We start from the raw sequence: 21,560 nt of genomic DNA, 5'->3' as shown, positions 1-21,560 counted from the left end.
ATTGTGTGTGTGTGTGTGTGTGTGTGTGTGTGTGTGTGTGTGTGTGTGTGTGTGTGTGTTTTGCAATACTGTTTCACAGAAGAAGGCTTTCTTATCCACTAATTGGGAAAGATATAATACAGAAAATGAAAATGAAAGATTCTTTTTGTAGATTTTCAAGATTTGAAGAACAAATGGAAAAATTTTTATTGTGTTCCATTTTCAAAGGTCCTATAAGTACAATGTGTATTTACTGGGAATTTAAATAAAATTTATTCCATTTGAGATTTTTATCATCACAGTACTTGACTTATTGTTTGTCAGTTGTCAGGTGTGGGTGCTTACTGATTCTGATGTGTGGCTAGACGTAACCAAGCTAACCCATATTGTATACTAATGTTCCCTAGGGGGCATGGACTCTGCTGTGGCCATAGCCTTCTGGGCAGCTTCTTTGAGGCCAAAATATCCATTTGGCTGGTCCTGTGTATAGCTGCTGGACTTTGCAGAACAACTTTCCCTTCATCACCCTTCTCTTAGTGCCTTTAATGAATGGCTCCTTAGTCATGGGTCTGCAGGATGTTTTAGCCCCACAATTCTTATATTACCATTAAAACAGATTCTTTCATTATCAAGTCATAACCATTCTGCCTGCTTTCAGCCCTTCATGATCTGGTTATGTCTTCAACCTGGGTTTCACATCTAGTCTGAAGACCTTGGTAAACTGAACTGAACTAAATTGGGATGCAATGTACAGACTGAAATATTCCCAGGAATCTCTCTGGTGTTGTGGGAGCTAGACCTGTTCTTATCCAGCCTTTAGCTTCTGCTCATAGAGGTAGGGACTATATCTTATATTCATACTGCCTTAGTATTTAACATGAGGTGGTATGATTGTAGTAGGTACTCAAATATTTGTTGATTTAAAGGGATTTAGGAAACTCAGCAACCTTGAGTGAAATAAGCCCTTCATTAAATACTCTATAAATATTCCTTTGTTTATTTTAAAAAGATAGTGCTGATTAAGTAGAGGGGAGTAGTCATTTAACTGGGGTCACTTTCCTTCTGCTTTCTTAAACCCATAATCCATTCAGACAGTTACTACCAAATAGTTCCTCAGACAACCAAACTACTCCAGCTGTCTCCTGCCTGGCATCCATATGGCTTTTCTTGTCTGGTGAATCTTACTAAACTGGAACACGTGGAAATGTTTTGCTCTTTGGTTATAATGCTCAGTTAGAACCCAACCTAAGCAGATTGCTTTATGTTGGCTTTATTTTGCATTCAGAAGACGAGGGCACCCCACAGGTCCACTGACCACTTTGGCTATAAGAGATGAAAAAAATGAGCAAAGGTTAGCATTCCTTCTGAAAAAGTCCTAGAAAGTAGATTGTCTTTAATCCCTGTTGCTCTTTTTTTCTGGAGGTAGAAAGAAGGCCTTGAATGGGTTCTGAGGTCTCGAGTGAGATTTGCTAGCTATGCTGCTAATTCCCCCACATTAGTTTTCCCGTCCACTCCAGAATTGAAGTGCTGCTCTCGCTTTCTTTGAAAACTCCATCCTTAGCTTCATGATGCCATTTATCTTATTCTTTGATTCTTGGTACAAATAAGATGGACAATTCACATTTTCTTGGCATTAGAAGGATTTGTTGTTTTTCAATACTGAACTAAGAAGCCATTAACATGCATCAAAACAGTACTTCATTTATTCAGTCATTTTTATTTTTGGAGCTTCTGTGGTATGCCAGGTCCTGTGCCCAGCACTGGGGATAGAGTAGTAAATGGGATAGATGGGGAGACCAACTGGAATTTAAGAAACAAAACAAATGATCATAGTGGGGGAAAAAGAGAGAGGAAAACCAAGAAACAGACTCTTAACTACAGAGAACAAACTGATGGTTAGCAGAGAGGAAGAGGGTGGGAGGATGGGTTAAATAGGGGATGGGAATTAAGGAATGCACTTGTGATGAGTACTGGATAATGTATGTAAGTGTTAAATCACTAAACTGTACACCTGAAACTAATATTATACTTTATGTTAAGTAACTGGAATTTAAGTAAAAACTTTAAAAAGAGACACCCCCAAATAGGACTGTTTCTGGAATGATTCTGTAAGAATCATTAAGAAAACTTATTAAAAGTATATATCTTTGGGTCCTGGATTACTAGGTTTCAGGTGAAGTCTAAGAAAAATAAACTTTTTTTTAAGTTTTTTGAGCAAGGTCAAGAAATAGTTTTATATTAGTACACTCATGTACATGCTCGAATGTCAGCAGTATAAACATGTCCAAAGGTTGCTCCACCTTTTTAGAATTAATACTACAAAGTCCTTTCATTCCCAGATATCTGAGAAAGAGGGATCTCTTCTCCCATATTCCAAGGAAACATTTAAGTGTTAAAATAAGAATAAAATTGCATCTCTTCATTTAGAATCCTGAAATTTATATAAAAGCTTCTCCCATCCTTATTTTTTTTGTTTTGTTTTTAATTTTAATTCTTTCTAGATGAAGGCATTTTCTTGGATTACCAATTTTACTTCTGTGACTGTATAATTCACTACTATTAATCCTGCTTCTTCAACACTTCTGAATTAGATTATCCAATGTTCTCCTATGCTTCCCTCTTTTGGGAGGGTTCTCAGGATATAGAAGACTATCACAGTGTTGGCACCATACCTATTTATCTGCAGAGATGAAATAAGTAATCAAGGGTAGCACTTCTCTTAGAAAACTCTTTGAAAAATAGAGCCATTGTGCCTTGACCCCTGCTACTCTGTTTCTTTGGGCTGAAGGGAAGGCCTTGACTTTGCTCTTGCATTTGAGTGAGATTAGCACCATGAAATGAATCACAGCCTATGTTGTATAAGGTAAAGAACATGGGTTTCAAAACCTTAAAGACTGAAGTTTAAGCTCCACATTTTTGACACCTTTTAGTTGTGTAATTTTGGGGAAGTCAGTCTCTAATAGGGTTATGTTGGTCACCTATGAAATGGAAATAGCCATGCCTCTTACAGTTGTAATGAAGATTCCAGATGATGCAGAGAAAGGACTTAAGGTTGGCATAGGATAAGTCCTTAATAAATACAGCCATTTTTATTACCTAGCTGTTTTATCACCTACTCCCTCTTCAACTCTGGCTGCTAGTACCCCAAATCTTTACCGAGTATGAGCTGTGTGCAGAGATTGAATACATAGTCCAAAATCACATTTATTAACAGCTACTCTCCAAGCAAAATTAGTGACCCTGTACTGCTCATCTTCTGCTCTTTCTCTTCCAGCCAAGAGTTTTTTAGTCATATATAGCCATCTCCACCACAGTGACTATTACACTTCTCCCCGGTATTAGAATTTTATAGATCATTATTTCTACCTCCTGGAAATGTTTCTCTCTTGTCCCCATGTTAGATTTCATAAGAAAGATATCTGATTGAGTGCAGCTCCCAGGAGTTTGTGAGCAATAGCTTCCTCTTCCTTTCTGCCCCCTGCATTATTGGTTTTCATTTGCTTCTAGGTTAGCCACTGGAGAAGGCTCCCTTAAGATTCACAGACTGAAACTCTACTAGAATCTTTGTGCATGTTTGTATTATTTAGGCTTTTCATGGTTCTCTCAACCTTGAAGATACAACAGACGTTCCTTACCACCAATGCTTCTGTCTTTATGACACTAAATGTATCTGTACCCTCCTTTGCAGATGTAAAAGTGTGGTTTTTGAATGCCAATTTAGGGATATGATCCTTCTGTACCTCTGCCATGTAAAGAGATAACACTATTGAATTTGAGGCTCATCTTCCTCTTTCCATCACATCTTTGACGAAGAGATCAAAATTTTCTTTGCAAGCTGATCTCATTCTTTCCTTCTTTTATGATGTTTCTTTCTAAAACCTGAGCTACATTTCTGTTTGCCTATAAATTCTTGTCTGCTGTCTGGGTTTCCCACAGTCTGTGAGCAAATATGATCCTCCAAGGCCAACCATACCAGGCTGGAGTTTTATTTTGTTTTTATTTGGCCATATATGACTTTTATATGCATATATGATGGCCATATATGACTAAAAAACTCTTGGCTGGAAGAGAAAGAGCAGAAGATGAGCAGTACAGGGTCACTAATTTTGCTTGGAGAGTAGCTGTTTATAAATGTGATTTTGGACTATGTATTCAATCTCTGCACACAGCTCATACTCATGTTTTGGGTTTGTTTTGTTTTGTTTTGTTTTCCCCTAAGAGGCTCCATGCCCAGGGTGGAGACCAACTTGCCGCTCGAACTCAGGACTGTGAGACTCAACAGACTGAGCCACCCAGGCATTCCCCAAGCTGGAGCTTTTAAGCATTCCTCCATAGGATATGGTTTTTTAAACAAATGGTGCTAGGACAATTGGATGTTTGTCTGAAAAAAAAAAAAATGAATATCACCTTTGCACTATTCACTTTGTATTCAGAGTATATAAAGAGCTCTTACAACTTAAGAAGACAACCCAGTTTTTAGAACGTGTAAAAAATGAAACTTACATGACTCAGAAATTCTGCTTCTAGATATTTGTCCAAGAGAAATGAAAATATATGTCCATACAAAGTATTGCATGTGGATGATCACAGCAGCATTATTTATTAAAGCTCAAACTGGAGACAATTCAAATATTTATCGTCTGGTGAACAGATAAACAAAAGGTATTGTCGCTATATAATGGAATTCTGCTCAGCAATAAAATGAGCCAACAACTGATACATGTAGCAGCAAGGATGAACCTCCAAAACATTATGCTAGTGAAAGAAGCTAGAAACAAAAGACTGCTTATGGTATAATTCTTTTTATATGGAATTTCTAGAAAAGGCAAACGTACAGCGACAGAAAGAGGGTTACCGTTTGCCTGGGAGGGGAGCTGTGATTAACTCCATAGGGGCAAAAAGGATAAAGGGGATTTTGGAAGTGGTGTAATGGAAGCAGTTTAAACTTGGATTGTGGTGATGGTTGCACAGCTATATAAGTTACTAAAATTCAATGAATTATGCCTTCAAATGGGTGAATTTTTATGGTATATAAATTATAACTCAATAAGGCTATTTAAAAAATTCTCCATAGTGCTTGGGTTATGAGATAGCTCCCAATTTTTGCTTCCTTATGTCCCCAAGAAGACAACATAATCCCTTATCTCTTCAGCAGTATTTCTCAAGCTTCTGCTGCATATGAATCACCTTGGGGGTGTCTGGCTGGCTTAGTCCGTGAAGCATGAGACTCTTGATCTTAGGATTGTAAATTTGAGCCCCACATTGGGTGTAGAGATTACTTAATTTAAAAAATCATCTGGGGATCTTAGTAAGAATGCAGATTAGGAATCAATAGGTCTGTGGTGGGGTCTGAGATTTTGCATTTTTAACAAGCCCCAAGTGATGCCACTGCTGTTGGTTTGAGGACCGCACTTCGAATGAAAGGCCTTGAAACTTCTTCATAACCCAGGCTGCACATTAGGCTCTCTTGGGGAGCTTTCAGAATAAAATTGATACAGCTCTCTGCCAGAAATTAAATCGGGAAGCTCTTCAGGTGATTCTGATGTATAGTCCAGGCTGAGAACCTTAACAAAATGGGATTCTTTTTACCATAATGGGTCAATGATAAACTTCTACCTATGTTTCCCTCACTCTGATCCCACAGTTTAGCCCATAACCTAGAGCCCCCAAATTATGATCAGTATCTCTTGGAATAAGTAGGAGAGTAAGCTAGCATACTTTGACCACACTTTTTTTGGAAATTATTTTCTTACACATGACAACCCCTTAGTCCTGTCTAAGAATTAGAATACTAAAGAAAGGAGAACATGTGATTGTTATGATGATAATAGCTAAGATGTATTGAGCAATTACAATGTACCTTGCACTGTTCAAAACATTTTACATGCATTATCTACCCTCATATTTTACCCTGTGAGCTAGGTACTATTATTTTCTCTGTCATATAGAAGGAAAAAAGTACAGAGTGATGAAAGGACTGGCTTAAAAGCACACAGCTAATAAGTAGCCCACCTGGGATTTGAAAAGAGGCAGTCAGGCTGCAGGGTCTCAGAGAAGCTGACACTCACCAGTACCTGCATTTTGTAATCAATACTTATTTTTGCCAGACGTTTAGCCTCCCATTTCTAACTGATCTTCTATCCTTCGGAATGGAACCAGACCCCACCCAAATCTTCAAGGCCCTTTTATTAGTCTCTTAAAACACACCCAAGCCTACTAGTGTTTCTATACCCCCAAGGACTAACTCAGTTTTACTTGACTTCTAGGACTTTGTTGATGCTGGAATCTCCTCTGAGCTCCCTTATTCTGATTGCATGAGCTGAATGAGAAAGACTGGCAAACCAAATTTGTAATACCCTTTTTTCTTCTCTGTGAAAGATTTAACACCTTATACCTGAGCTTTCTTGTGTCCTTAATCCTTATCGGAGTTCCTCTTCCTTCCTTGAAGATGCATACAGGAAAGGCTAGATGTTAGAGTGAAATTGCGCAGGGTTTTTAACAAACTGACTGCATGTATTAACCTCTGTTAGCCCCAACCCCCTTTAAAAAAAAAAAAAAATAGAAATTGGTTTTCATTGAGGCTTTAGGCAATTTTAGTGCCTGAAACATTCTTTGTTAACATAGTGTTTTTAGAAGGCTGAGTGTCAGGAAGGCCCATTTTTAATTTATCAATGGCATCCTTAGTCTTAATATGCTAAAGCATACTTTACTTTTGAGGGCAGAATTAATCTTTTATCAGATGTACCATGGATGCTGTTGGTTTCATTATTTTAGGAAAATGTTCTTGTGATTGTTTTAGAATTAATGCTACCCACATACCTTTATTTTTCAATATCTATTCAGAATAGATAAGGAACATACAAGGAGGCACCCATAATTAAGCTAATGCAAAGGAGAATTGTCCTGCTATTTGAAAAACTAACAAAGGTGTTTAACTTGTTGCTATCATCTTGACTGTGAAGGAAGTGAATCTGAAATTAAGCCTATGGTAGAGAATATTTGGACCCTCTTTTATAAATTACCCTTTGTAGAATAGTGAAGAAAATTTTATTATAATTACATGAAGATAATTTTATACATTGAAATTTTCCCAGAGATGGTGTTGGGGGGAGGGACAAAAAAGGAATTTCACTCTGCTCTTTGTTTAAAGCAGGGCCAGGCAGAAATGTCAAAAGCTGTCAAGGTAACTTCTTTGCGACACTGGGATCTCAAGCTTTCAAACACCTGCAGTCTTTTTAAAAATACAGAAGCTTTAGCCTCACCCTTTTTGGTTCTAAGGTTTTAATGAACTCCTCAGGGGATTCTAATATGCATTACATTAGTCAGGGTTCTTTCGAGAAACAGAATCTGTATGTGGGTATGTGTGTGTGTTTCTATAGAGAGATTATTGTAAGGAATTGGCTCAAACATTTATAGAAGCCAAGGAGTTCCAAAATCTGAGGTCGCAATGTGGAGACACAGGAAAGCTGATGATATAGTTCTAATCTGGGTCTAAAGGCATAAGGACCAGTAGAGCCAACAGTGTAAGTTCCAGTCCAAGTTTGAATCTGAAGGTAGGAAACTGATGTCTCAGCTTGAAGGTAGTCAGATAGAGAAAGAGCAAGAGAGAGAGAGAGAGCATGAGCAAATTCTCCCTTACTCAATTTTTTTGTTCTATTCATACCTCAAAAGGATTGGATGAGGCCCACTCACATTGGGGAGAACAGTCTGCTTTACTCAGTTTACCATTTCAAATGGCCATCTCATCAGAAATATCCTCACAGACATACCCAAGAATACTCTTTAATCAAATATTTGGGCACCCCATGGTATAGTCAAGTTGACACATAGAATTAACCACCAACCACCCAAATTTAAAGAATTTGAAGCAGTGAGGGGCAAAAATCAGATTCCTTGGAAGAAACACTTGAAGGGAGAAAACTTATAAAGAGACCATTGTTGCCTTTTAGGGACCAATTATATAATTTGCATTATAAAAAAAAAGTTCAGACTTGGCAAATCCTTAGAGACCGAAAGTTGCCATGGGTTGAGGGCAAGGGGTGGGAGAGGCAAGGGACTGCTATTGGACATGGGGTTTCTTTTGGGGGTGATGAGCATGTTCTGGAATTAGATATTGGTGATGATTGCATAACCTGTGGATATGCTAAAAACCACTGAACTGTACCTTTTGAAAGGGTGAATTTTATAGTATGAGAATTATTTATCAGTAGGAAATTTATACATTGAGAGAGATTGGATAGGAAGAAGTGATGGTAGAGACGTTGGCATCTTTGAGATGTTTTCTATGAAGAAGTAAAAAAAATGGGGGGGTGATAGGGAAAAAGGGACATGAGACGAAGGAAGAATTTTTTTTAACTGCAGGAGAGGGGTCCCTGGCTGGCTCAGTCAGAAGAGCATGAAACTCATGATCTTGAGTTTGTGAGTTTGAGTCCCACATTGGGTGTAGAGATTAAACATAAACTTAAAAATACTCACAGGAGATATTGCTGCATGTTTGTATACAGATTCAAATGCTCCAATGGAAAGGGAAATATTAATGATACAAGCTACGGCAGAGGGAATTTGCAGGAGCCAGATCCTTAAACTGACTGGAACACCACCTTAAATAATGTTCTTCACGTCTTTTCCCTAGGTGACAGACCTGTCGGTGAAAGCATTTGCTGAGCACTGTCCTGAACTTCAGTACGTTGGCTTCATGGGTTGTTCAGTTACTTCTAAAGGAGTCATTCACCTTACCAAGGTAGGTGCTATGGCTCCATCTCCTTAGGGTTTCTTTCTTTCTTCTTATTTTTTTTTTAAAGAGATTTTATTTATTTATTTGATAGAGACACAGAGAGAGAGCATGAGTGGTGGGGTGGGCAGAGGTGAGGGAGAGGGAGAAGCAGACTGCCTGCTAAACAGGCAGCCCCGAGATGCGGGGCTCAATCTAGGGCCCTGAGATCTTGACCTGAGCTGAAGGCAGACGCTTAACCAACTGAGCCACCCAGGCGCCCCCTCCTTAGTGTGTCATTCATTCCTATCAGTGCCCTAGCATTGTTGAATGTACTTGAGTGAGGATAGTCAGACCATTACAGAAGTGTGCTAGGGTTTGATAGTTAAAATCAGTTTAAAGCAACAGTACCCAACGTAGCTCTTCTTAAATGGGACTTTCATTTAAACAAGAAGCTTACTTTTTTGCTTTTTCATTGCTAATGACTATGAAATATATGCATTAAAAACTATTTAAACATTAACTTATTACATTTAGAATATATTTTGATTAAGGTTTTAATTGCTTACATATAATTAGGTCCTCTGAGCATTTGGCTTTTAAGAAGTGCATATGGCCAGTGCATATGATTAAGCTCAACATGAAAGGTGAAAAGAGAGATAAATCTGTGTCAAAAATTAACCTTCTAGTTCAAAGAGTTCACTTTTATACCAAATATATGAAATCTTACATTTTAGCAATGATGACATTGCCAGTTCCTTTGTAACCTCTCACTTATGTGCCATCCTCACTCCAGAGCTTCAAATAATTAGGACTAAATTCTTACATGTGTGTAATGGAATGGAAAACTGGCTACTATAAAATTTACCCGTGTATTATCTGAAATTTGTCACTGAATAGATTTTAACTGTCCCGTGTAGTACTTAGGAGAATGGGTGTGAATCTTGCCATTCACACTTAATAGCTGAGTCACCTTTTCATTCACCCTTTCCTCATTTCATTACTGTTAGGCAACTGCTGTGTTAATAGCACAATGTTGAAATCAAACAGGTGAGATCCCAGGTCTCTTTGGGCTTGGTCTCTTCAGGTCTCTTTACGCTTACAGTTTAATGGGAGATAGTCTTAGTCTTTCCTTTCTAGGAAAAGAGCAAATGATTGTGAGTTACTTAGGACTCTGGTGAAAAACAAAAACAAAAACAAAAAACAAAATACACACACACACAAACCAAACCAAAAGACAAAACAAAACAATGAACTCTGGCAGTAAGGCACAGTGGTTAGGAGCCTGGGCTCTATTGTTAGCTTGAGTTTGAATCGTGGCTCTGGCACTTATTAACTAAGTGGAGAAATTATTTTTCAGGGTATTAATTGAAATAATATGTGCGAGGTGCTTGCCTCAGTATGGAGATTGCAGTAAATGCTAAGTAAATGTTAGCTGCTAGTATTAAAATGGATTTTGTGATATCTAAGTTGCTGAAAAGTCAGAGCAAACTTTGAGGAAAAAATACCGAATCGCTGTTTTGGTCTAGTGTGTCTGAAACATCCTACGATTTTCCTTGTCTCTAGTGACTGATAATTGATGAGCTTTAATTGTATTTTGACGATCAGAGCCTAAAACTACTGGAAAAGAAAAGCACGTTAGTCTCAATTATTGTTCTATCAGAATATCTTAGTGTAACCAAGACCACATATAACCATAATTTTTAGTCATTTCCTATAACCTTGGCCTGAACATCTTGGTGGATGATGTTTTTCTAGTCACATCTAATGTTGTTTATAGTGTAGAGTAGAAATGCCTTTGGATGAACAGATTGTGCACAACAAGTGTTATAATGACCATATGTGGGATTTTTATGATCACTCGAAATTGTACTCATTAAAGACAAAACAAGACTTATTAGATCAGTAAGTGCTTCCCTGAGCATTCTGAGATGGCCAAAAATTATGGTACACTGATACTTAAAAGATCAGAATGACTCTCTGTAACAAAATAGCAGCTATAGCAAATGGCAAATGTCTGTGTTGGAAGGCTCAAATTACTGAGAATGTTCTTCTGAAGATGATAGGCCAGAACTGGTGGTTTGGACTGTCAGTAGTCCGAATCTGCTGGATTAATATCAAAGCTGGTCCAGAAACTTTTGAGGATCACCTTTGTTGCTCAACAAAGTCTTTTGCTTTGATGAGAAGACTGGTTTGTGGTATAGTATTGCTTAGTTTCCTGGAATCAAGTGAAGGCAAGGTAACATTTTAAGCATGCATAGCTTCTGTAAAGCTGTTTTAATTGTTTCATCTTTTGAAAACTAGGAGAACTCAGATTTTACTAAAATAAAAGCTTTTTTTGTTAAAATATTTGCATCCTGATAGTTTTCATACTACGATATTACACAAAATATTATATTCGCAAAATGTTTATTAATATATAAATGCTCCTGGGAAGCTGTGTTATCCTTATTATCATCATGGTTTGTTATTTTTAAGTAAATGATTACAGAGATGTGAGCTAGAGAGTATTGAGAGCTATTGGTCTAAATTTGTTTAATTTTATATGGTTTCGAAATTCTCTCCAACATATTACTTTTCTAAGTCTTGGGCTTTTAGTTTGCTAAAAGGCAAATGGTATAAAATCTACATGCCTTAGTTTCCTGTCAATGAAGAGATGTGCCTGAATTAGATGATCTCTTTCTAGAGTTACTTGTAGCCAGAAGAATCTACACATTTAAGAATCATTGACCTGGAAGGGACTATGCGGGGCTCTCCCTAAAACTAAGAAATGTCAAGTCTTTAGTAACTTAGAAAGAAAAATTAGGGATTTGTGACAGCTCAGATTGTTACACCAAGGGCAAGAAGACAGAAGATTGGGAATAGGTGGAAGAATGTTGATATCCTATAACTATGGTTCCTTGGGCCTAATTTTACTTTGATGTGCTCAGCATTGGCTAGACTCTTATTCACTATGCAATATTTACTCATGACACACCTTTAGTCTTCAGAGGAATTCTGCTAATATTAAACAATATTGGAGTAAGAGCTCTTCCTTCTAGGCCCCTATGACTGTAAATTAGAGTCCAGAAATAGCTAAGACTGAATGCATCCAAGTTGAGAAGATAATGTCAGTTTCACTAGATTGTGTTTGGAAACTTTAGATCCATATTTAGGAAGCAATACAAAGAACTTTCAAGGTCTCCATTTAACAGTCGAGAACGTTATGACTTGTTATTTGTGATAGTTGAGTCTTTTCCAACACAGATGTGTTTGTTCTTTTCACTGTAGTTGTACCTATTTATAAATAAAAAATATTTCTATCTTGGTCTCCCTCCTATATTTTAAAAATGGATTCAACAAATGCAAATATGTAATCAACCCCTTATTTTAGACTGTAGTGCCTCAGTATCATTTGCCGCTAAAGAAACTAGTAGAAACACGTCAAAAAGACCCAAAACGAACATGAAGTGGTTCCCACTGGGCTAGGCTGGCATACTTCAAGCATTGAGAAGGAAAATGACTGCAGTAGATTAAAGCAAATCAAATGTATAAAAATCGTGGATTCATAATGATATATTAAAAAAAAAAACCTGTATTTCTTTTTCCAACTAAGATGGTGTAATAGGGACTAGATTTACTCTTTTCCCTGAAACATCCCCCAAAACTAGACAAAATACATGAAACAGTAGTCTTTTTTTTTTTAAATTATTTATTTATTTGACAGAGATCACAAGTAGACAGAGAGATAGAGAGGAGGAAGCAGGCTCCCTGCTGAGCAGAGAGCCCAATGCGAGGCTTGATCCCAGGACCCTGGGATCATGACCTGAGCCGAAGGCTCTAACCCACTGAGCCACCCAGGCACCCCGAAACAGTAGTCTTTAACACACTGGATTTCAGACAAGTAAGGACAGTGATCCCTGACTGGGATCATAGTCATAGTCCTATGACTACCTCCATCTAATGTATAGAAAGAAGTTCCAGTTTACAGCACAAGGAGGGGTAATGCAGGCAAAACTCAGCAGACACTCTTGAGTTGAGACAAAACAAAGTCCAGGAGACCAAGACAGCCAAAGTTCGGAGGACAGAGTACTGGAGTGGAGAGGAGTCCATTGAGAACTATGTAGGGAATCCCAGAGGTCTGTAGATTGATCTCCTTTGAGCACCCAATTCTAAATAACCCATGAGTAGTGAAGAAATCGAAAGAGATAATAGCAAGTATTTTGAACTGAATGAGAATGAAAACAAAATAGTGATGATTTAATGTGATGCTGCTAAAATACACTTTACGTAAAATTAATATCACTTAGCACCTATATAAGAAAAAGGGGAGATCTCAAATTAGTGACTTTCTACTTCATAAACTTCTACCTTCTGAAACTTAAGGAAAAAGAGCAAATTAAACTCAAAGTAAGCAGAGGCAAGGAAGTAATAAAGATTGAAGGGAAGTCAATGAAATGGAAAACAAGAATAAAAGAAAAAAATTATTAAAACTAAAAGCTGGTTCTATGATAAAATAGATAAAATTGATAAATCTCTATTTAGACTAATTAAGAAAAGGAGAGAAAGAGAGAGAGAGAAAGAAAAAGAAGACACGACTTGCCAATATCACAAGAGAACTATGGATTCTACAGATATAAAAAGGATAAGGGAATATTATACATATTTATGCCTAGAAATTTAAAAAACCAGATGAAAAATTTGTCTGAAAGACACAAACACCAAAAAAAAAAAAAAAAAAAAGACACAGACACCAAAACTCACTCAAGAAGAAGTACATAACCTGAATACCCCTATATCTCTTTAAAAAATTCCATTTGTAGTTAAAAACCTTCCCTTCAATGGGTTATAGGACATGGGGGTTTATTACCTTATTCTCATTACCCTTATTTATATTTGAAAATTTCCATAATGATAAAAATAGCTTTTTAGGGATCAAAAATAAAAAATGTTGATATTAATGTTACATGATAAAATCACACTATTCAATATCATACTTTTAAGAATGTATAATAACATTGGAAATTTTCAAGATAATAATGAATATTAACTATAATATTAATTTAAAAATCAGTTGAATAATAGACTTATGGAAACTGAAATGTCAACGTGGCAATTTATTTTCATCTGTAGTTGGAGCACAAACTACAGAAATGCTGTGGGTTCATGAATTTAATGCCACAAATCCACTGTGAGTTTACATCAAATCAGTTCAAATGATTTTAATCTTTTTTTAAAAAATATTTTATTTATTTGAGAGAGAGAGAGAGTGCAGAAGCAGGGAGAGGGGTAGAGAGAGAGAGGGAGAAGCAGGCTCCCTGAAATCTTGACCTAAGCCAAAAGCAGGTGCTTAACAGACTGAGCCACCCAGGTGCCCCCAAATGATTTTATTTATTTTTTATTTTTTTATTTTTTTAAAAGATTTTATTTATATATTTGACAGACACATGCTTCCTACTGAGCAGGGAGCCGGATGTGGGGCTCCATCCCAGGATCCTGGGATCATGACCTAAGCCAACGGCAGATGCTTAAGGACTGAGCCACCCCTGCACCCCACCCCCAAATGATTTTAATCTTTTATTAGATCTTATTTTAAATGACTACTAAGAAAGAGAGAGAATATTTGATAAAAAGTTCATTTTTATTATATGACATATAAAACTTCATATTTGCCATAACTTAGAGGTCAATGTATTTTTTTAGATTGTTGATATATTTTTAAGGTTGTGTTAATAATAATATTTTAAAATATGAATTATATAATAAGACTACTAAATATTATAAAGCATTAGTTAATAATATTAACTCTGATGCTACATTAGATCTTATTGTTGCTTTATTCAATTTATAAGCATGATCTGAATTTTTAGGCTATGTCAGGTGTGGGTTTGGTTGAAGTTTTTGATGTTTGTTTGTTTCTGTTTTTAAACAGAATTTTTTTGGAAAGGTAACAGACAGCTGAACAAAATGCCCAAACTTCTGATATTTTCTTGGACCATAATCATATTTAAAGAACTTTAAAAAAAACCCACATATTTTTAAAGTGCTTATGGTTGAAAGTATGAAATGTTTTCTAAAGGAAAACAAAATTGATTTTTTTTTCAGGCAATTTAACATAAGTAACTGAAAGAATGTTCATTCATGCAACTAACTCAATTTTTGTCTTCCTTTTCTTATGTATCCAGAGACTAGAAATGAAAGATGACCTTTCTTGCCTTTTAAATTTCCAAGCAACTGATCAGTTTAGAATGCTTTATTTTAAAGGAAGAACATATTATTTTGCTACTTTAGAGGTGATATTGGTGTTTAGTCATATATTATAATTTCATTTGTTTCTAAGTAATTATAGTACTTGAGTGTTATTTTGAGATTGGAAAAAATACATGTTCTTAAATTCATTCAGCTCTAAAATATTTCATAGTGAGTATGAGCCAGTGAGTATTGTGAAGGGGTGTTTGTTGGATGACCATGCTTTTGGTTCCTTTTAGCCATTCAGAGCTTAAGAGTTAGGCCCAAAACCTGAATGTTGAGAGTATAGGCAATGATTATCTAGTTGTGGCATGATCCATTAATCAATTTTTTTTTTTTTTTAGAAGTTTTGCAATGGACAGTAACCACTTATTTCTGTCATCAAAGCTAAGGGCATGACTACTGATTATATGGCTGGGGGCAAATCACCAATTTTCTTTGCCTCAGTTTCCTCATCTATAAAATAAGAATAAAAATAATAGCATCACCCTACCTCTAGGGTTGTAGAGGAAGAGTGTTTGGAAAGTTACTAAGGATATAGTTGAAAAATAACTAAAGTAATAAAAATGTTCATCTTGGTGTACAAAAGTTCCCTATAATTCTTTAGTCCTAATTCACTCCTGTTCTTTCATTAAAATAAAAATGTACAATAATTTTTGTGAAAATAAATCTTATTTAAAATATTTGTGACCTTTCTTTCTACCTGAGTGCCAGTGCTAAACCTTAAGATTAATGACTGTGTGTCTGCTCTTTGTTGTTTTGTTTTGTTTTGTTTTCCTTTTCCTGCTGAACCCCTTAAGGGTTATTTAATGATTTAAGTTCATGCACTGAACAACTAAAATAGTATTTTTAATAAAATCATTTTAAGTAATTTCTACTATAGCAATATACTGAATTGGGTGAATATACTGTTGTGTACCTTATTATTACTGCATGAATTAGTGACTTTGATTTTTACTTTTCTAAATTAGTATAAGGTCTACATAAGCTGTAGCAACATATCACCTTTAATTTTTCATTTTGTTAAATCAGTAATCCCTGTTCGATGAGGCTTCTCTTATATTTTATAACTCTGTTACTTATACTCCAGTTGTAATATATATTTGTTTCTGGTGCATTTTCATTTCAACAACTACAACGGCAGGATGTATCAGTGTGACACTAGTAAAATGAATGAATTCATCTTTCAGATGATTCAGTTTGTGAGAATCCTAACAAGTGAGTTTCTCTGTTGTATCTATCCTTTGATAAAATGGTTGCTTCAGGCTTTAATATAAATATATAATATAAAATGAGGAAAGTCGGCAGTCTTTTTTGAAAGGACCTTTCTTGGACCTTGGCTTTTATATTTTAAATATTATTTTACTTTGCTTATATTATCCCCATTTCACTCCTTGAATTTTTATCACACACTTATTATTTATAAATTGTGGTTTTGCTGCAAATATTCTTTTAAAAAAGATTTCAACTTTATTTATCTGGTCTCTAACACATGAGGTCAGTCTTTATCTAAGAAAGATTAAGAGATGTTGCTTTCATGCTTTCTTAGACTTTCAAATTCGTTCACACTGATTCGTGAGAGAAATTTTATTTAGGGACCAGTGTGAGTCTACTTCTCTTGGTCTTGTGGTTTATACATAAATAGTGATAGTAGACACTGATGAGGCCCTGACAGAACAGACTTCCCGAATTAGAGAAAACATATTTAGGGACTAATGAGAATAAGCTATAATGAAACTTAATGAGGAAATATATTACTGAGAAAAAATAAAGTAAGCAGCTCTCATTTATTAATTTAAAATGAATATTTATTGAGAATTAGAGCTAAATAGGATCCAAATTGATATAAGGGACATATTCAATTATATAAAACCATTGACAGTTGTATTCAGTTAATAGTTTTGAATGATTATACAGTAATTAACAGTGTCTTATTTTTAATTAATTTAGCTACCTACTTAAGTACTGTTTTCACTGCACCTGGGCAGGTCTTGTCAGCCACAGAGAAGTGCCTGTGTATGAACATATTTTATATTCATTCACACACACACTTAAACACAGTACACACCCACACTATGTCAATCATTAGTCATTACTCAGAACCCAAATAGTCAGATTTTTCTTTACAATTTTGTGTAACACTGTGCGATGTTTGTAATGAAGATCTAAAGGGGCTCCTGGATACTGAAAGGAAGATAAATTATGTTGTGTCTTTCTTGTGGTCACATTCTTGGACAATAGGGAATTCATTTCCATAGTAACTCTCTGTTAGTCAAAAGCTGATTTATTTATGTGACAGTAGGGGTGTGTGTTCTGAAATCTTAGCTTGAATCCTCAATAGTGAACCAGAATTTGGGCCTTACATAGTATTACTCCTTATTTTCCACAATAACTTTTGTAATGAAGTTTGGTTCTGAGCTCCCTTTTCTCCAGACACACTGGCCCAATAATAGAGGCCAGTAGAGTCCATTGACCGAAGGCAGTTGAGCTCCTCACATGTTTGCTCTCTAGCCCAGAGGTATCACAGGCATTTACACAAAAGCTGTTGATCACACTGTATTTACAAAACCTTTCGGAGCATAACTGCTTCCCTACTGTAGACTTCCCTTCAATTGATTATATCCTAGTGGGATGATTGGCCATCAACATTTTTTTTTCTCCAAAAGAAAGCTTCCCACTGGAACTTTCTCTATTATATTCACTAGAGGATATTCTTGGTTATTATGTTTGATCAGAGGTACTTTTTCAACAGCAATTGGCTATCAATCTTGGATCTTTAAAAATTAAATAATACCCCTGTGCCTGAGAAAGCAGGGCAAGTGATGGCTCTTAGAGCTTTCATCTGGCTTGAAGAAGAAAACAAAGCTGGTTAGCACCCTGTGTTTCTCAGGCAAGTTGCAGGAATACTCTGGCATAATTATACTTCTGGGTTGTTATAAAAAACTCCCATTAGATTGACTGCTTTTTTTCATTGTTGGAAACCAGATCCCCCTTTCCTCTTCTTTCCGTTTGCTTTGTTCTGATCCTAGGTGTGTTAGCCCTCAGATTCTTTTTTCTCTCTAATTTCTGCATCGTCGGGGGCTTCATTCTCCAGGCTGCATTTAGTGGGAGGCAGCCAGGCCGAAGGGAGGGAAAAACTAGGGTATTTCTCTCCCTCCCTTTCTGTCTCAGGTACTTTACTGGCAACAGCTTTGTTTCCCCCATGGTTCTAGCCCTGGACGGATCCTCTGCAGCTCCAGCTTCTATTGAATGGCCATAGCTTGTTGGTTCCAGTAACACTGACTTTCTTTTGTCCCTCCAGCCTTGGGGTGTATAGTCTTCCTGCAGTTGTGAAATCTCTGGCTTATACTGGCCTCTCCAGTTTTTCTTCTCAGCCTCTGCCTCACCGGAATAACCAATTTCCTTAATGAAATTCCCTTCATGTAATTTAATGAATACTTATAGTGGTTTCTGTTTTCCTGTTTAGACCCTAATATATCTCTCTGCATCATTCCAGGTTTCTTACATGAGAGCCCACTTAAGAGAATAGAACCAATATTTATTTCCTCTCAGAGCATTTTGTAGTAGTGGAGATCAAAGCACAAAGCAGAGAGTTGCACGTAATGTAAGATTTAGGTTAGTCTTGTCCCTTCCTCAAACTACCACTAGCCATACTTCTGTTATGGATCTCGACAAGCTATGGCTAGAGAGACAGGGGCAGCTAGCTATGTGACAGTAAAGAATAAGGAAGCTACAAGGCCGTGGCGAGTCCCCAAAATAGGATAGTGGGCTAGATGCTTAATTAAAGAAAGACAGTTTTTGTACATGCTCCTAGTACAAAACAAAACTTAAATGTTTCCTCAGTGCTATATCTGTAATGTCAGTTCACAGAGGCAAATGTAAAGACAAATATTTGACTAAGTAAGAATTTGTGAACTAGTTATTTGGCTTATTGGTTATCAGTTACTAGTTAGTTTAAGTTATATCTTAGATGGTTTTGACTGATTAAAAATAACATGCTATCATGTCTACTTGTTTATTTTTTAATTTTCAAAAATCTTGGTCATGCTTTTTTCATTGATATGAGAAGGTATAAGTGACTCGGTACATATTATTAGGGTCAATCATAATTTGATATTTAAAATTATATGTTAGATGTACACCAGCTATTTTAAATTGATCTCATTTGGTTGAAGCTTTTTACTTGTAGGTGGGCAAAATAGATTGAGAGGGTAGAATTACAGATGGATATAGTTCTTTGTATCAGAAAGTAGTACTTCAGTGTATAAATAAAAGTTGCAACATTTTTGCAGTTTATTTTGGAAAAATTTGTATTATCTGTTTTAATGATAATGTAATTTCATGATCTACATTATTTAGTATCAGAGAAAATTTCCTAAAATTTCCTAAAGCCTAAAGGCTTCTTTCTGATTACCATTTCTTATTGATAACTGATACACTGCCTGTAGCATAGATAATAACCTAGAATTTAGATCATTCACTTTTAACTCTTGAGTGTGATTAGTAGAGTCAGGAACTAAAACTTACCAATTCCAAATTTAAATATATTTTATTTAAATATATTTTAAATAAATTTATTTATTATTAATAAATAAATAAATAAATATTATTTATTATTTATTATTAATAAATTTATTTAAATATATTTTAAACCAAATGCTGTTGCTTCTTGGAGTGGTTCTTACAGAACAAAGATAAAACAATTGAAATCTGATTTAGTGTTTGGAGAGTTCCTGACTTGGATTTTGAGTATACATCCTACATTCCCTTTAAAAAGTTTGAGTCTTCTGAGATTTTTCTTACCTGGAAAAGTGTTCATTCTTTCATTATTGTAGGTGGTTGGGGCACTTGGATAATGCCATGAACAATTAAATCAAGTACAATGCCAGAAATGAAGAAATAGTACTTTTCCCAATCTTATATCTTGATTTAGGTTGGATTCTGTGACTCCTTTCTCACTAGTAGTGATTATTAATTTTTAGATTGTTAGTATCAGATGTGTCTTCCAACTAGAAGGAATATTTGGGGTTTTATTTGGGGACTAGAAGGAGGACAGTAGGAAGAAGAGTTATATATATGTTTTGGAATATTGCTTCTCATAAAAATGGCTTAGAGGTTGAGAGGAGAGAAGGCTGCTGATGGGTGCCTAGGTTAGCCTTTTCCTCCTTGGTGACTCAGGGTGCTCCAGACCTATAGGGCAAACCAGAGAGAGAAGCTGCAGGGACCCATTGACAGAGGCCGCATGGTGTTCCTCGTGTGTCAGGAAATATTTTTCCAGTGGTATGGAAGGCCCAAAGATGGGAAGTGGCTCAGCTGGTAGTTAATCTGTGCTCCAGATTTGGTTCACACTCCTTGAAATAGTACCTGGTCACAGAATAGGAAGAATCTTTTCTGAAATTAAGGTTTAGGCACTTTTTTACTCTGAGCTGTGGCTTTTAGCTGAGGCCTAGACATGAGAGTGTAAGGCAGGCTAAGAGATTTTCAGTGTGAAGGTGGGTCCCAGTTGCATATTCTAAAACAGGAAGAAAGAAAAAAAAAATAGATATTTTAGAGAGTAGGTACAACATTTCTGTAATATTTCTGGAACTCCAGAAAATAAAAATATGTCAGAATATTTTTAATTAAAAAGCATGAATGTCTTTTCTTTGTATTCCAGCTGCACACAATTAAAAATAAAGAATGGAATAATGTGGTATTTTTGCCTTCATAGTATATGATCAAGAGGTCAGTGTACAGGTCACTTGGCTTGGAAATGATAAGCTTTTGCCCTGTGCTAATGTTCAGTTTGTCCTGGGTTAAGTTTCATTTATTTTACAACTTTAAAAAATTAGGTTGTGAAACTTTTATTTGGAATGCACTTCTAAAACTTTTGATGCACTGAAGTGTGCTATACGATGCTGGTGACTGAAATCGGTTCAGAATTCCATGAGCTGTCTTTTTTTATAACAGATCTCTGACCTTGGTATGAGGAAATGAAAGAGAATTACACAGCCAGTCCAATGAGATGAAATAATCTCTTCTGGCTTGCATTCACATTTGACTTAATTTGCCCTTATTTTATTTAAGCTTTGATTTTTTTTTCTTATTTAAGTGAAACAGTGTGAACATTTTATTTTTTTAATTGAGGAGAAGTTCTGTCTCTTAGCTCCTGCTGGGTAAAAAAGTGACAGCACTACTTCGTGCTGCTAACTTTAAGTGCTGTTTGTAGTTTGTTCAGTGCTCCCAAAGTCTTCTGTGGAAAAAAAGGAAGGGATTTGGTGGAAAGGGAAGTCCTAGGAAGAAGTCAATTAGAGACTGCTGCCTGCCAGAGTGAGAGAGGAGGCGCGGAGCATCCATCCTGAATTGGTACACTAACATGCAGAAATCCAATTAACAAATTCATATTTCTGCTGCAGAAGACAGTGATTAAAATTTTGGTGAACTATTCAGAATTCTTGCCACAGACACCAAAATGCTGTCAATTTATAGGCGCTTTAAAAAAAATTGTTCTTTATTTTAAAAACCAACATATAAATAGTGAACTGATTATGCTTCTTGTCCTAAAGTGACCTTTAATTGTGTGGAATGAGACCATTGTTTATTATTATTTAATCCTCACATATTGTGAAATCTATGTTCAAATATATCACTTTTAAAAACATGG

General features: G+C 35.9%; 1 protein-coding gene across 1 annotated transcript in view; it reads left to right on the top strand.

Annotated features, from left to right (window-relative positions):
* LOC111148386 (F-box and leucine rich repeat protein 17) overlaps positions 1-21,560 on the top strand; it is a 524,279-nt gene that overhangs the window by 153,063 nt on the left and 349,656 nt on the right. The window contains exon 5 of the mRNA XM_022504895.1: positions 8,612-8,719. Coding sequence (XP_022360603.1) covers positions 8,612-8,719 — 108 coding nt within the window. The remainder of the gene's footprint in view (positions 1-8,611; positions 8,720-21,560) is intronic.

This window comes from Enhydra lutris, unplaced genomic scaffold (genome assembly GCF_002288905.1).
Source record: "Enhydra lutris kenyoni isolate GAN:26980312 unplaced genomic scaffold, ASM228890v2 scaffoldscaffold19, whole genome shotgun sequence".
Lineage (NCBI taxonomy): Eukaryota > Metazoa > Chordata > Mammalia > Carnivora > Mustelidae > Enhydra > Enhydra lutris.
This window is presented reverse-complemented; position numbering and strand designations above follow the sequence as displayed.